At 38.8% G+C, this 14,510-nt stretch overlaps 1 protein-coding gene across 5 annotated transcripts in view; it reads right to left on the bottom strand.

The window, feature by feature from the left end:
- Positions 1-6,932: 6,932 nt before the first annotated feature.
- Positions 6,933-14,510, bottom strand: part of CAPSL (calcyphosine like) — a 62,367-nt gene continuing 54,789 nt past the window's right edge. For all 5 annotated transcript variants that reach the window (XM_033932838.1, XM_033932857.1, XM_033932851.1 and 2 more), the window contains one exon: positions 6,933-13,895. Coding sequence is in view for 1 of the 5 variants with exons in the window: in XM_033932857.1 (XP_033788748.1) it covers positions 13,794-13,895 (102 nt within the window). In the remaining 4 variants the exon portion in view is untranslated. The remainder of the gene's footprint in view (positions 13,896-14,510) is intronic.

The raw sequence follows: 14,510 nt of genomic DNA, 5'->3' as shown, positions 1-14,510 counted from the left end.
TATTCTTATATCAAAATCCACGGGTTTAAATGAGCCATAGCTGTTACAAATGGCTCACACACTGATTACTGCTTTACCATTTTGTTGTTGCTGCGTTCATTTGGTCATGTGTACACCTGAAGCCCGAGTCATAGTGCATCTATCAATCTAGCTGCTCTTGCAGTTGCTGCTTCTCCTACAGTCCCGAACGTTTAAAATGTACTGACAGATACTCTTCAGTTTATCATCCACATCTTCTGAACTGTCAATAGAATTGTCTGAATTGTACAGGAGAAAAAAAATAATATATGAAAAATATGATGGGATTATAAGTATATATTGTACTAGGTTGAAATCTTTGATTTTGGTTAAGTTCCATATTAGCTGTGCCACACAGAATAGACATCTTAACTTTTCTCAAAATGCATGCTGTGTTTCAAACACAATTGTATAAATGTTTAAAATTCAAATGGAACGCATGCAGAAATTAGAGGAAAAATGCAATGAGTACTGAAGTTATTCCTTATCAAAACTACAACATAACTGTATATCATGCCTTCCAAATCTTAAGCATACAGGTTCATACCTTTTCCTACGAGAAAGCACAGAAGTCCCAGATGAAAACACATCTTCAACTGAGGGTATTAAGAGTCAGCAGGCATGCAGAGTTTACTTTTTCAATGGGGATGTCTCTTTCTCTAGGATGCAGAATAGGTTGCTGCAGCATAGTGAAGCATTTTATAACCATTTTTCATTAATGGATATTGTATACATAATGTAAATGCAAACCATTCATGACCATATACACATAAACAAAATCACATAGCTGCTAATAGTTACTACATGTCTAAGGAATTACGGTATACAGCCTCTTTGTCTCCAAATATCACTGAAATGCTTTCATCTTTGCCTTATATATAATGATGTTGCCTTTCTCAAGGGTCTTATAGGGTCTTTGGCAGTTTTAAGTATAAAAACATAAAAGTCACACAAAACAGTAGTTAAGAGGCTACAAACAAGCAGCACAGCTCACAAGACTACAAGTAGGCTACTGTCATGACCCCTGGAGGCATGACCCCCACCCCCTTTACTCTCCCAATGGTCACCAATACTAGGCCACATCTCCACCATCAAATCTCTATTACGAATATGGAAAAATCTACACCTTAATTTGTAGGTTTACATTTGTATAAATGATTAGTTCTCATCATATTATGCTGCTGCCTCCTTATAATTGTTAGACTTGATGTACCCCATGGAGTAACCTCTCTTTGTTAACTTAAATGATTCTTTCAACCTGTTATACCCATTGTTTATGTTTCTTTATCAAGGCTTGTACCATGTTGTAATTCTCTTTATAATATCAATAAAAATACTATAACTATAAAAAAATGAATTGTATATTTTCCACTTGCCATCACATCTAGAGAATATTCCATCAATATAAGACCCTTAATAAAGCAAACTACAATATTGAGTGATCATTGGGGTTACTTATACCTTTCTTTGTGGGAAAGAATACGTTCTCTTGAGTGGTTTTTTCTGTGAAGTAGTATTTTGACCCATTCAGCCACTTGTGGAGCAGTATAGAGATTCAGGGTCATAAACACCCCCCCCCCCCCCCAAAAAAAAAATAAATTTTGGTTTATTTGGGCTCATTACCACTACAAGATTGTTCTAGTTGGAAATACATTGGACATTTGATCCTCCTACATCCTGTCCTACACTGGGATTTTGCTGTTTGATCTCTATCTTTAGGTCAGATTAGTAGGCTAGAGGGAGAGTAGCTTAATTATTATGTCAAAACTTGTTATGATGAACCTGCTATACTACAGCACTATTGTTGTCTATGTCACTGTTTTATGATATAAATTATGTGATCCCATGCTTTTCAATAAAAATTATTTCACAATGAAAAAGTTTTTTTAAAGTAACAGTAAAGAAATCACCACATTTTGAGATAAACTCTCGTGATATACCTTTGAGAACGCCATGGGAAGATAAAGACTGAGGTAGTCCCCAGTGATGGTGGCAGGCAGGAACATATGCAAAGTGAAGTGACTCAAAAGCTTTTAGAAAGCTTGTTAAGCTAGAGAAGCTTTTCGCATGGGCTCAATCAGCGAGGTTATCAGTGCTGTTAAGATTCCCTATCCTTCTTATCCATCCAGAAACCCAATCTACCAAAGAGTTCCTGAATTATACACAATGATCTAGAGATAGGACATCTGCCCACCTGCTTCAGGATCTGATTTTGTAAGGGGGCATGTGATGTGATAGAGGCTGATAGAAGAGTACTTTTCATGCCAGCTTCACAGTTTAGTTGAATGTTTTGTATAGTTTTCTTTTGAAATGAATGAAAAATAATATCACAGTATTATATTAATAAAACGTATAACAATTAAAATAAGAGTGGTTAATATGACCAGGGGTGAAACCTGGACTGGAATTTTATCTGTGAATGGTTGCCTTGTCATGTTCATTGCTCTCTTTTCTGTTTAACCTCTTCTCCTCCAACCTTCCTGAGGCTGATATTAAGAGAGGCGTGGGGGGAGGGGGGAGAGAGAGAGAGGGGGAAGGGGGAGGGGAGAGATGAGGGGAAAGAAGCAACCAAAATGCATTCATCTTACGAGGAGAGCCTGTCTTGGCTGCAGGTTTTTAGAATGGAAGTCATCAGCATATGAGGGGACATAAAGGGGTGGGTGTCAAGTCAAAATAAGCAGAATGTGAGAAATGGCAATGTGGAGATGCTAATTCCTGGATGGGGGATTTCTATCCCAGTGCATTGTGGTTGTAGTAGTACTAAATACTGGCTCCTGGCACACGATATGCCCCCCCCCCCCAACAATATGTTACCAGCCTACTAGGGCGTAGCCTATATATATATGATCAATGTGGAGCAGGTTGGGGTAGAATGGGAGTCATTATACACATGTATAAGCTACACGGTAGTAGGCCATTCACATATCAAGCACTACCAAGTGCACTGTCACTCTAAATCTTTATGTAGTGCCCATACTGCACACATGCCAGTGCCTGCCTGCCTGACATCGGCTCACAGAATCATCAGTTCAGTAACAAAGCTAAGACACCAACCAGGGGAGATGGGTGGGTTTTCAGAAAATACATGCCAATTGTCCTCAGTGAACACTTGCTACAGGTAAGTATTTTTGTCTTTTTTCTGGGAACAAGCAAGAGTAATATTCTCTTGTGAAGGACGCCCAAGCTGCCAGGATTATCACTCTGGAGAATAATCCTATATAATAAAATGCTAAGCGCGCATTCGCACTCTTACCGCCATGTTCCCTGATCTGTCGGGCTGTGGCCGGCAAGAGTGCGCATGCGCGCTAAAGCGCATGAAAGGCAGTGCGGAGTGGCAGCTGCCGGGAGGAGGGCTTCGCAGAGCGACGGTGGCGGTGGCTGCTGGGAGGAGAACTTCGAGCCGCTGAGGGTCAGGCGCTGCTCCCGTGAGGATCGTGGACGGAAGATAGATTTGGCCGTAGCTAAGTAAGTTAGACAGCCGACAAACCTCCCGGCTCCAGCAGCGTCCGAAGCACAGTAAACACGCTGCTTCGCGTCCTTCTACTGGCCTGATTTCCTCTGCCGCGTCCCTGATGACATCATCAGAGATGTGGCAGAGGAAATTAGGGCAGTAGAAGGCCGCAAAGCAGCGTGTTTAATGTGCCTCGGAAGCTACTGGAGCCGGGAGGTTTGTCGGCCGTCTAGCGGTGGGAGGATCGGCTGGGAGGGTCAACAGGGGTTTCGGGTGTGCCGGGTAGGGTCGGTGCCGGAGGGGATAAATGGAAACTTGCTGCTCAGGGGGATGGGAGGCACGCTGGCATGGGTGGGGGTGGGACAAAGTCTGGAAGATAGTGATGGGGACATAGGAAGGAGGCACTGTGGGCACTAAGGACATAGAAAGGGGCACCGAGGGCAATAAGGACATAGGATGCACTGAGAGCACTAAGGACACGGGAAGGAGGCACTGGGGCACTAAGGACATAGGAAGGAGGCACTGGGGGCATTAAGGACACAGGAAGGAGGCACTGGGGGCATTATGGACACAGGAAGGAGGTACTGGGGGCACTAATGACGTAGGAAGGGGTACTAAGGACATGGGAAGGAGGCACTAGGGGCACTAAGGACATAGGAAGGAGGCAATGAGGGCACTAAGGACATAGGGAGAGACACAGACAGAAAAAATGACAGACAGACAGGCAGCGTCTAAGGAGACAAAGACAAAGAGAAAAAAACAGACAGACAGACAGACAGGTGTCCTCCAGCTGCATTGCTACCACTAGGGGGTGGAATATTTTCAGTCGCTAAGGACAGGTATGTTCCCTGGAGTCCTGCAGAACTTGCCTGTCCCTCACAATTGAAAAATGTGACAGTAAAACAGCACCCTCTATTGGTGAGACTGTGGGTGGAGGACTCCTGCTCAGCTTAGAGGGAACACTGTTAAGCACCCGTAAATGTAACGGGCTTAAACACTAGAAATAGATATATAAACATGAGCCTGGTGAAATCTAAACTAAACTAAATCTTAGGTTTGTATACCGCGCCATCTCCACAAGTGCAGAGCTTGGCACGGTTTACAGAAGTTAAGAGGAAAGGAACTACAATGAAGGGATATAGGAGAGGGACTGAGAAGATAGAGAGGGACAGGGTACTGGAGAACGGGAGGTGATTAGATTTTTGAAAAGAGACAAGTTTTCAAGTGTTTGCGGAAGGATTGGAAGGAGCTAGAATTTCTGAGCAGGGATGAGAGGTTGTTCCAGAGTTCTGTGGGTTGGAGGGAAAGTTGGTGCTCAGGTAAAGAAAAGATTTTGTAGAAATGCTTATCCAAACCAACTGTCTCTTCTGGAATTTTGTTCCAAATAGTAATGAGAAGTAAAGGTATGGACTGAGGACCACGTAGCCCCTTTCCAGATGTGCTCAATAGATGCAGAGCAGAAATGAGTTCCCACATTATGAGCTATCACATGGCCCTGAAGCACCAGCCCAGCCTGAGTATATGTGAAGGAGATACAGTCCACTAGCCACGTGAAGATAGTTCTCTTGGTAACAGGAATTCCGAATTTGTTAGGGTCAAAACCCAGAAAGAGTTGGGATGATCCTCTATAATGTTTAGTCCAGTCCTGGTAGGATGCTAGAGCAAGTTTGCAGTCAATACATATGCTATTTTGGGAAGAAAACAGGCAGAACAATGGCCTAGTTGAGGTATAATTCTGAGAAGACTTTAGGTAGTTATTCTGGTTGAGTTCGAAGCACTACTCTTTCATGGTAGAATCTTGTGTAATAATAATTTATTTCTTATATACCGCTATACCCTAAGTTCGAAGCGGTTTACAGTGAAGTCGTGTCTAGAGGGAGTACAGTGTTAACAGAAGGATACAGGATAATACAAAGTGGTTACAATAAGGTACGAAATATTAACACGAAAAAACAGTTACAGTGTGTTTACAATGAGGTACAGGGTACTGGGGTGTTTACAGGAAGGTTAACACGAAAAAAAAGTTACAGTGTGTTTACAATGAGGTACTGGGGTGTTTACAGAAAGGTACAAGATTAACAGGAAACCGGTTACCGGATGTTTACAATAAGATACAGGAAAGTACAAGGAGAGCGGGTACTGGGGTGATTACAGTAAGGTTCAAGATATTGACGAGAGAACAGTTATAGGATGTTTACAATCAGATACAGGATGTTATACTAAGTTGTAGGATGATACAATATGAACAGTTACTAGGGATCAGTGCTGTGTAGGGAGTATCCGATACAAGAGCTTGAAGTTCACTCACATGGAATGAAGAGGTGATGGCAATGAGAAAAATGACTTTCTAGATGAGAAATTTGAGAGAACAAGATGTAAGTGGCTCAAAGGGAGACTTTATTAGAGCAGATAGTACTACATTAAGATCCCAAGTAACAGGTGGAGGTTTGATAGGTGGTTTCATGTGGAATAGTTCTTTCAAGAAAATGGGCTATCAAAGGATGAACAGATAAGAGATTTTTTTTATCCTGGCAAACCAATCCTATCTGGTATTGGCACACTCACAAATTTATAGAGGAGATTCTTAAACCCTTAGGACCCATAAAAAAAAAAAGCAGCCCCTGGTCTTCCTGCTGGTTCAGCTGATTGGGGCAGGAGAATCCCCAATCAGCTAAGCTGGCAGCCGCCTCGATTAGCTGCACTAATAGGCAGGGAGACCAAGGGCTGCTTTTTTTTTGACACGGGAGTGAGGAGGAGGAGGAGTTGTGCTAGTGATTGCTCTTCTGAGCAAGCGCTAGGCACAGTTACTCTCCCCTTATACTGGCAATTTGCCACATGACTAGCATGCATATAATTTGCATGCTATCGTGCTGAGCGTCAACTAGTAAAAGAAAAAGCACTCCCACAACAGTAATTTTTACCAAGGTGTCAAAGCTTTGTGCATCTGGGCCGTTTAGTAGAAACCACTACCTCCCCCCCCCACCACTACCTCCCAAAACACAAATAAAAATAGAAAAGGTGAAAAATACAACTGTGTCCACTGAAAGTGTCAAATCATTACAAAATTTGTGCGATCACTAAATACGCATGCAATTCTGCTTCACTTAGGGCTCCTTTAACTAACTAACACCAGCTCAATGCTGGTGTTAAGGTCTAGTGCTCACAATTTAAGAGCCCTAAGAGTTGACCAAGCTTTTTGCAGTTATTTCTCCTGCTTTCTCAACGGCCTGCATTTTTTGCTCTTTGGGCCTCCAAATCTCATACACCTGAATAAACCGTTCTGAGCTCTCTTAGGACAATGGGTTAAATGGGCTAAAAAACTGAATAAATAAACATTCAAACTCCATTTCTTTCAACTGTTGCCCAGATCAGACTAAATGCATATTACCTAAATCATCTCAAACATTTACCAATATATTACTGCAATTAATTCCAACTCTTGTCTTTCCAAATACGTTGGGGGTAATATTTTTATTTCTGCAGACAAACAATGCTTTTTGTTAATGCAACACATTTAATATGAAACTAGATGAACAGCATATGACAGGCTATAAACATTAACAAACAGCTTATACTATGATTTTTAATACAAAAAATAATTTAATTTTTACACTTTAATAAGCATCTTTCTCACTGTATTTTACGTGCAGTTTACCAAATACAGAACATTTACATAATTCTAGGTCCAATAATAAGCAGCTGGTGGTTTTGGTCTTCATTCATTCATAAGACGGCTGATTCAGATAAAAAATGCACATTTTATAGAAGAATATTCCAATATATATATATATATATTTATATATAACCTGATTTAGGTCCCTGTAGAGCAGACCAAGAGGAATAGAGCAACATTAAACTCAAGCATAGGTCCTTTAAGAATTATTCAAGACAACATGCTTAAAAAAAAAAAAAAAATCACAGAGATGACACTTTAGAAGTTTTAAATAAAATAGATTAACAAACACTAAAAAATTTTTATTCGGTTTTACGTCTTAGGGCTCCTTTCACTAAGATGTGCTAACAGATTTGGCGTAGATTAACGATTAGTGTGTGCGCTAAATGTGAAGCAGCCCTTTTTATTCCTATGGGCATCTTAGCATTTAGTGCACTCTAATCATTAGTATGTATTAAATCCGTTAGTGCACCTTAGAAGGACCCCTTAGTTTGTTCAACGGAAAAAGAAACTTGTAAGGCAAAACTGACACAAGCAAATTTTTTAAACACTACTTTTAAAGCAAACAAACAGAAATTTGCTTGTAATATTAAATGACATCTGTTAAGTTTCAAAAGACAGATCTTTATTCAACTATTTCTTTCTTTTGCTGTATAGTACTTTATTCCAAAGTACAATTCAAAGCTATGCACCTCAAACAGAAACAATCAATCCAAAACAAGGTGACAGAGAATTGGATGAACATGTAGATTTGAAACTTAAAATGTGTGCTTTTCACTTCATTTTATTATGGTTTATTGCCTAAGAGGAGGACAGGAGAGAAAGAGTAGAGGTAAAAAAAAAAAAAGAGTATATATGAACGGCAAGAATAAATGAAGAGAAAAGTTAGAAGGAAGTGAAAAAAAATTAGGAGTGGTTAAAAGCTGCAAGTATGGGGAAGATTATCAGAATAACATTTTAAAGGTCAACTAAAGATGTAAATCTAACAGTGACATGAATAGTGAAATATTAAAAACCGAAAAGAGAAGGTGCCAAAAGGAAGCTGCCAAATCTTTACCAGAGAAGGCATGCAATTTTCACCAAGTTTCAAATTTAAGTCTCAAATAGATCTGAATAAATTCTTTTGAAACTTGTATTTTAAATTCATTAGCGGAAATGTTATAGGACTGGTATTAGGCGAAAATGAAAGAAAAAAATGACTGTAAGACCAATTATCATGAAGCTGCAGTAATCTTGTCATTATAAAACTAATGCTGCTTGAAAGAGGCTTTAGGAGGTATGATAAACCTGTAACGGGGGTATCTGTAGCTTTCAGCAACAGGGAAAAAAAAGGTACAAGTTTTAAGATAGCATACTTTAGAAATTATGCCAAATTGTATAAGTGACAGTGGTGGTTTTCTGCCACCAATCGAGATATGAGCAGAAACAGTGCTGATCACCATCAGAGCCTGAGAATTGGTTTTCTAACACAATCTCTTCTTTCAAACTCTAGTGCAGGCTTATGTATATCCACTCTTTGATTATAGTAACTCACTGTTGGTAGGTTTACCAAAAACAGATCTAAGAGCAGTATAGATTGTGCAAAATGTGGCTGCTAGACTTATCTCGGGGTGCCCTCGTTATGGTCACATTATGCTGATTCTTAAACTACACTGGCTACTTATTTTTCAATTTAAGATCTTACACCGATTTTTTTAAAAATCCTTCATGAACAGCAACCCCTCTGTTTGGCTGCAACTTTAGAGATTCATGTTCCATGACGATCTTTACATTCAGGGAATCAGGCTCTACTTGATGTCCCAGATTTCAAACAAATAAGACTGGATAATGTTTAGAAATTCTAAATTTATGGTTGTGGGTCCTCAGCTATGGAATGTGCTCCCAAATAGTTTGACCGACTGAATCTTTGGATGACTTTAGAAAGTCTTTAAAAACATTTCTATTTTCTCAGGTATTTTAGTGATGTGAAACTATTTATCTATGATGGATGCACTTCTAAAGAGCTTAAGATCAGCCAAATGTTCAAATGGTTTTAGAAAAACTTTTTTTTTCAGGTATTTTACTCCCCCCACCCCTCTTTAGTGCTTGCTGCAGTGGTAATAGCTCGGACGCTCACAGAATTCCTATAAGCGTCGGAGCTGTTACCACTGCAACCAGTGTTAAAATCACTAGCATGGTTTTGTAATGGGGGGGTGGCGGTAGTGATGTGAAATTGTTTAAAAATGATTGATGTAAATCACTGTTTTGGTATTTGTATGTCTTAAGAAGATTATGTATTAATGTTAATATATTTTATGTGTGTTTTTTGTAAACTGCTTAGGACTGTACATTTGCTGCAACGTTTGTGTGATTATTCTTACTTTGCAGTTAATTTTCAATTTACAAATTATTGGGTCCTTTTATTATAATGCAGTAAGCACTTAGCACAGTTAGGCCCCAATTCTATAAATGGCGCCTAAGACAGGCACCGAGGAACATGGCAATAGCATCTGTTAATCTTCAGTTAGGCACAATTTACAGAATCACACCTGGTGGTGCCTAAAATGGACTTAAGCTTCAGTGGGTGTCTGAACCCTAACTGCCCCCTATTTACACCAAGATTTTCTTGGCCTAAATACTAAGGCCTAAGTTATGTGCCTACCAGCACCTAAGTCTACATTAGGTACCTACATGCAAAACATGCCCAAGATCCGCCCCTAACCACACCCACTTTTCTGCCTTGGATTAGGCATGTACCTGAAAGCAATAGATGCCTACCATCCAATTAATTTTAACTAAAGCTAATTATAAAGGACTAATTGTGAATTATCAACACCAAATAAGCTGATCTAGGTGCCTAACTCTCAAGTAAACCGTCACATGAAGCTCTCAATATAACCAACACCAACCCATTCCCAGGTGAATTATCATACGCAAAGTCTAGAAGTAACCAATCATCAATCTAATTGTGAACCGTAATGAATCCAAGCTGAGAATTGCAGGATATAAGAACCGTATGATATGATAATGCCCAGAAATAGGCTACTGCACAAATACAATAAGGGGTTTTGTGATAATGTGCCTGTTTCCACTGTAAGTGCTCTTGCATTAACTCTAACCAGGTATTGCGTGCTAATTGCTACTTTACTGGAGGACCAGCATTAGAAAATGCTGGTTCCACCCCCACTGAGTGCTGTGTATAATTTACAGCTATGATGAAGTATATTCACACATTCAATTTCAAATGTTATTGCAGTTTAGTAAAAGGGTGCCCAAAGCTTGTGCTCTAACCATTCTCTGACAATGTGACTGCCCATCTGCTAGCACATGCCATTGCATTTAGCTAAGTACTTACAGAATACTGCTTAGTTGGAAAATAGTCACTTCCTGTGCATGTGTACTGTATATATTCACATAGGTACAGAGTTACCCCAGAATTGTCAAGCCACAGTGCTAGCTGTTAGTGTGGCTATATATGCTACGGTAATTCCCACATTAAGTGCATACTACACTTTAGTACACAAGAACTTAAGTGCTAACATACTGGGACAGATCGAAGGTCCATCAGGCCCAATATCCTATTTCTAACTGTAGTCAATCTAGGTCACAAGTACCTGGCAAGATCCCAAAAAGTATAACAGATTTTATGCTGCATATCCTAGAAATAAGCAGTGGATTTTCCTAAGTTCATCTTAATAATGGTTTATAGACTTTTCTTTTAGGAAAAGGGCCTCATTTATGTTGTACCTTTTCCGACTTCCTCCTCAGGAGCATCCCCGTGAAAATACATGTTAATGTATGCCACCATGTGGAACAATATACATACTTTTACCCACAAAGGTGAACAAGTTTCAAGTAACCTTTTTTACCTATATAAGCAGCAATTTACATGAATAAATGTATTTTAAAATTACTCTCTGGAGAAGCTACAAAGCAAGTAATAGTAGTATTGGGAAACGGGTAAATGTATCCTCAGAACACAATGTACACAAAATTTCTGGATACTATGACAGGAACGCAGAACATTATAACAGATTTTTAAAATAAGGCTCCTCTACACTATTAAATTTCATTTCTGCTCCATTTTATCTATACCTTTACTTTCAAGCACTACTGGGGCCTTTCTACTAAACCTTAGCATGTGCTAACAGACCACTAACCCCCATCTTTTACAAAGCTACATGGCAATGGCACCGAAGCCTATTCATGCCCAATGGGCTTCGGTACGGTTACCGTGGGCCACCACGGTGATCAGCTTAGTAAAAAAGGGGCTTAAATGCAGCGTGTCCTTTCTTATACCTATGGTCCATGTGGTACATAGTGCATGTTAATGTCTGTTAGCATGCACTAAGATTTAGAAAAAAGGCCCCTTTGTGTTTACCAAATGTTTGCTTGAATGTTTTTGCCTCCACTAGCTGCACTGGTTAGTTGCTTCATAATTCACCAGCTTTTCTGTGAAGAAATATTTTCTAATGTTACTCCATTTTAGAGCCTCATATTACTCTCCTCCTCCTTATTCCAGAACATACTTTCCACTGAAAAAATGCTTCTATACTAATTTTATCATTTAAGTAGTTACATGTGTATCATATTCCCCTTCTCTCTCCTCTAAGGCAGTGTTTCTCAACCTGATCCTGGAGTACCCCCTTGCCATTCAGGTTTTCAGGATATCCATAATGAACATGCATAAATTTGATTTGCATACACTGCCATCATTATATGCAAAATTCTTTCATTGTGGATATCCTGAAAACCCGACTGGCAGGACCGAGTTAAGAAATACTGCTCTAAGGTATACTAAATTCACATGGGTTTAGAAGTCTTTGTCTTGGTTGCGCTTACCCATTCCTAAACTAAACTAAAATCTTAGCTTTGCATACCGGGTCTTCAACCAAAGCGGAGCTCGACTCGGTTAACAGAAACTAAAAAAGTGCAAAGAATAAGAAAATAACAGACAGAAATATTAGTAAGGCTGATTTCTGAAATGATTAGCAAATAAAATTGTTTTTAAAGATTTGCGAAAAAGTTGAAAAGGACCATATCATTTTGGAAGTACGGTCTTCAGAACTAGACACAATACTACAGATAAGTTGTCACCAGCAATTTATATAAAGGCACTATCACAATCTTTGTTCTGTCTAATATATTCACCTATGGCTCTGGCCATTGTCTTCTTCCATTGCTTTACAACATTAGGATCATGCATTATTAAGGGATACAAACTTATATGGTTGGCAGCAGCCACAGACCATTTAAACTTTATAGATTTACTAAGTACATTACCATGTTAGCACATGCTAAAGCCATTAACGTATGCTACTAGTATATAAGCCCCATTGCATGAAATGAGCACCGTGGTAAATAGCACACATTAATGCATATGATAATGTAGAAGTGCAACATTATTAAATCTAGCCCTAAATGCAAATTTTAAAAAGCAGCATGGCTAGGGGCATTCTGGGGCTGGGTATAATGTTATCTTTTCATGTGGTGATATCCAACTGCTTAAACAAATAACTTATCTGCGATGACACAAGTTGCAGGTAGAACATTAAATTAATATCTTGTCCACTTAACTTTATACATGGATTTTTAGTGGCGCCACTTAAATGGGCTATGGTGGTGGAAAACCACAACGAGTAAGACAGTCATTTAGTTTTATGGAAAATACCCTCTGCTGAAAATTGCCTTCTAAATGATCTAATAATTATACCTCCCCATTCTTGATAAGGTTACATCGGCTGCTGATAAAGGCAAGAATTGATGTTCATTTTTTTTATATTGCTATGGATTAACTCCAGATTATCTTCAAAATAAAATACAGTATAAATCTCCCTCTACTAAATTGTTACATTCATCTCAAGAAGTAAAGACTAAAGATACCTTCAGTCTCTACTTATCAAAAATCTACTACTAGACAGAAATCTATGATAGGTAGTGGGTCCTGATCTATGGATAAATTGCCATGTAATATTTGAGAAATTGACTGCTACCATACATTTAGGAGAGCTGTCAAATCTTACTTATTTGCTCAATATCTGACAGGTATTTGAATTAGAGATTTTATGCAGTTCTTAACTCTACTGTAATTAAATGTGTTTTGTCCCTTTATATTTTAGCTGTGATCTGCCTTAAACTCGTATATTCTGGTTAAGTAGAATAGAAATGGCTCTATTAGATTAGATTAAGTACATGAGAGGAAAAAGCAGAAAATGATCAATAATTTTTCAATTAGTGTTCTCTAAGGTAACATAATCTATGAGCTTTACAGAACACAGGCATGAACAAAGGGCATTAAAAAGAGAGTGAACAGTTCAAAAGCAGCTCGGAAAGAGGAAACTTTTTTTTTAAATCTGATGGGCAAATTAAGAAGAAACCCGATTACCAAACACAAACGACAGTGTAAGAATTCAATCACTCTCAAGACTAGAGGAGAACAGCTAAAAAGTATGCTAACTAGGAAGCGGAAGAGCATAAGATGGTGGTTTCACAGTAAAGGAATTATATGGATTTTGTAGGGAAGTTCAGAATGAATGAGTTTCAGACAGTATACAACTGGAAAGGTTGTCAGTAAGTAAGGCCGCATAGTTGAGTCAATTAGAAATGAAGACAGACAAGTTATCAACAGGAATATTGAAACCTCAAAGAAAGCAAACATGTACATAGGAAATATCACAATTTCCAAGCACTTCTCAACATAAGAATGAAATAAACATCATTGTCGATTGATGCACTAACTCCAGAATAATAGTCCAAAAATTCATTTTTCGAAACCTAAAATGAGAAGAAAAGACAAAAGTCAACTACACATCAAAATATTAGACAAACAATATGCAGATTGGGTCAAACTAATGGAAACAACTTTCTGAATACATTCATTATCATTACTAACCATTATGAATGGCATCAAAACACTGGACATATGCTGAGTTTATGGATTGCAATATTTTGCACTCCCTCCGCACCTACCACTTCCGCGGTGCATATGAGAAACAACTAAATTACAAAGAACAATATTGGATCTTTAAATTGAATGACGTAGTACCCTACGGACTCAATGCTGAACTTGAATGAATGATGTTGATCTAAATTGAGGTTTTTGATTGGTTAAGAAGGTTATCAGCTGGTTATCAGCTGGTTATGGCCCTTTAAATCTGAATAGACTGACAACTGCGCCATTTCCAAAACACTGAACTGCAGTAGGAAAGAGATGACGACGCAGAGAAAACTAAAGGTACTAATTACAAAAAGTTTTTTCATATAATTTTACGTATACCATCTAAAAGCAGATAATTAAGTTTAAAGTTTCTGTTTGTAGGTGGTGGCACCTGGAAACAGCAAGCGCGAAACATGTGACATGTCGGTGGAGAGAACCTCCTGGCCAAGTTT

The sequence above is a fragment of the Geotrypetes seraphini genome, chromosome 1, assembly GCF_902459505.1.
Source record: "Geotrypetes seraphini chromosome 1, aGeoSer1.1, whole genome shotgun sequence".
NCBI classification, from domain to species: Eukaryota; Metazoa; Chordata; class Amphibia; order Gymnophiona; family Dermophiidae; genus Geotrypetes; species Geotrypetes seraphini.
The sequence above is the reverse complement of the archived record's forward strand: the minus strand, read 5'-3'. Positions and strand labels throughout refer to the sequence as shown.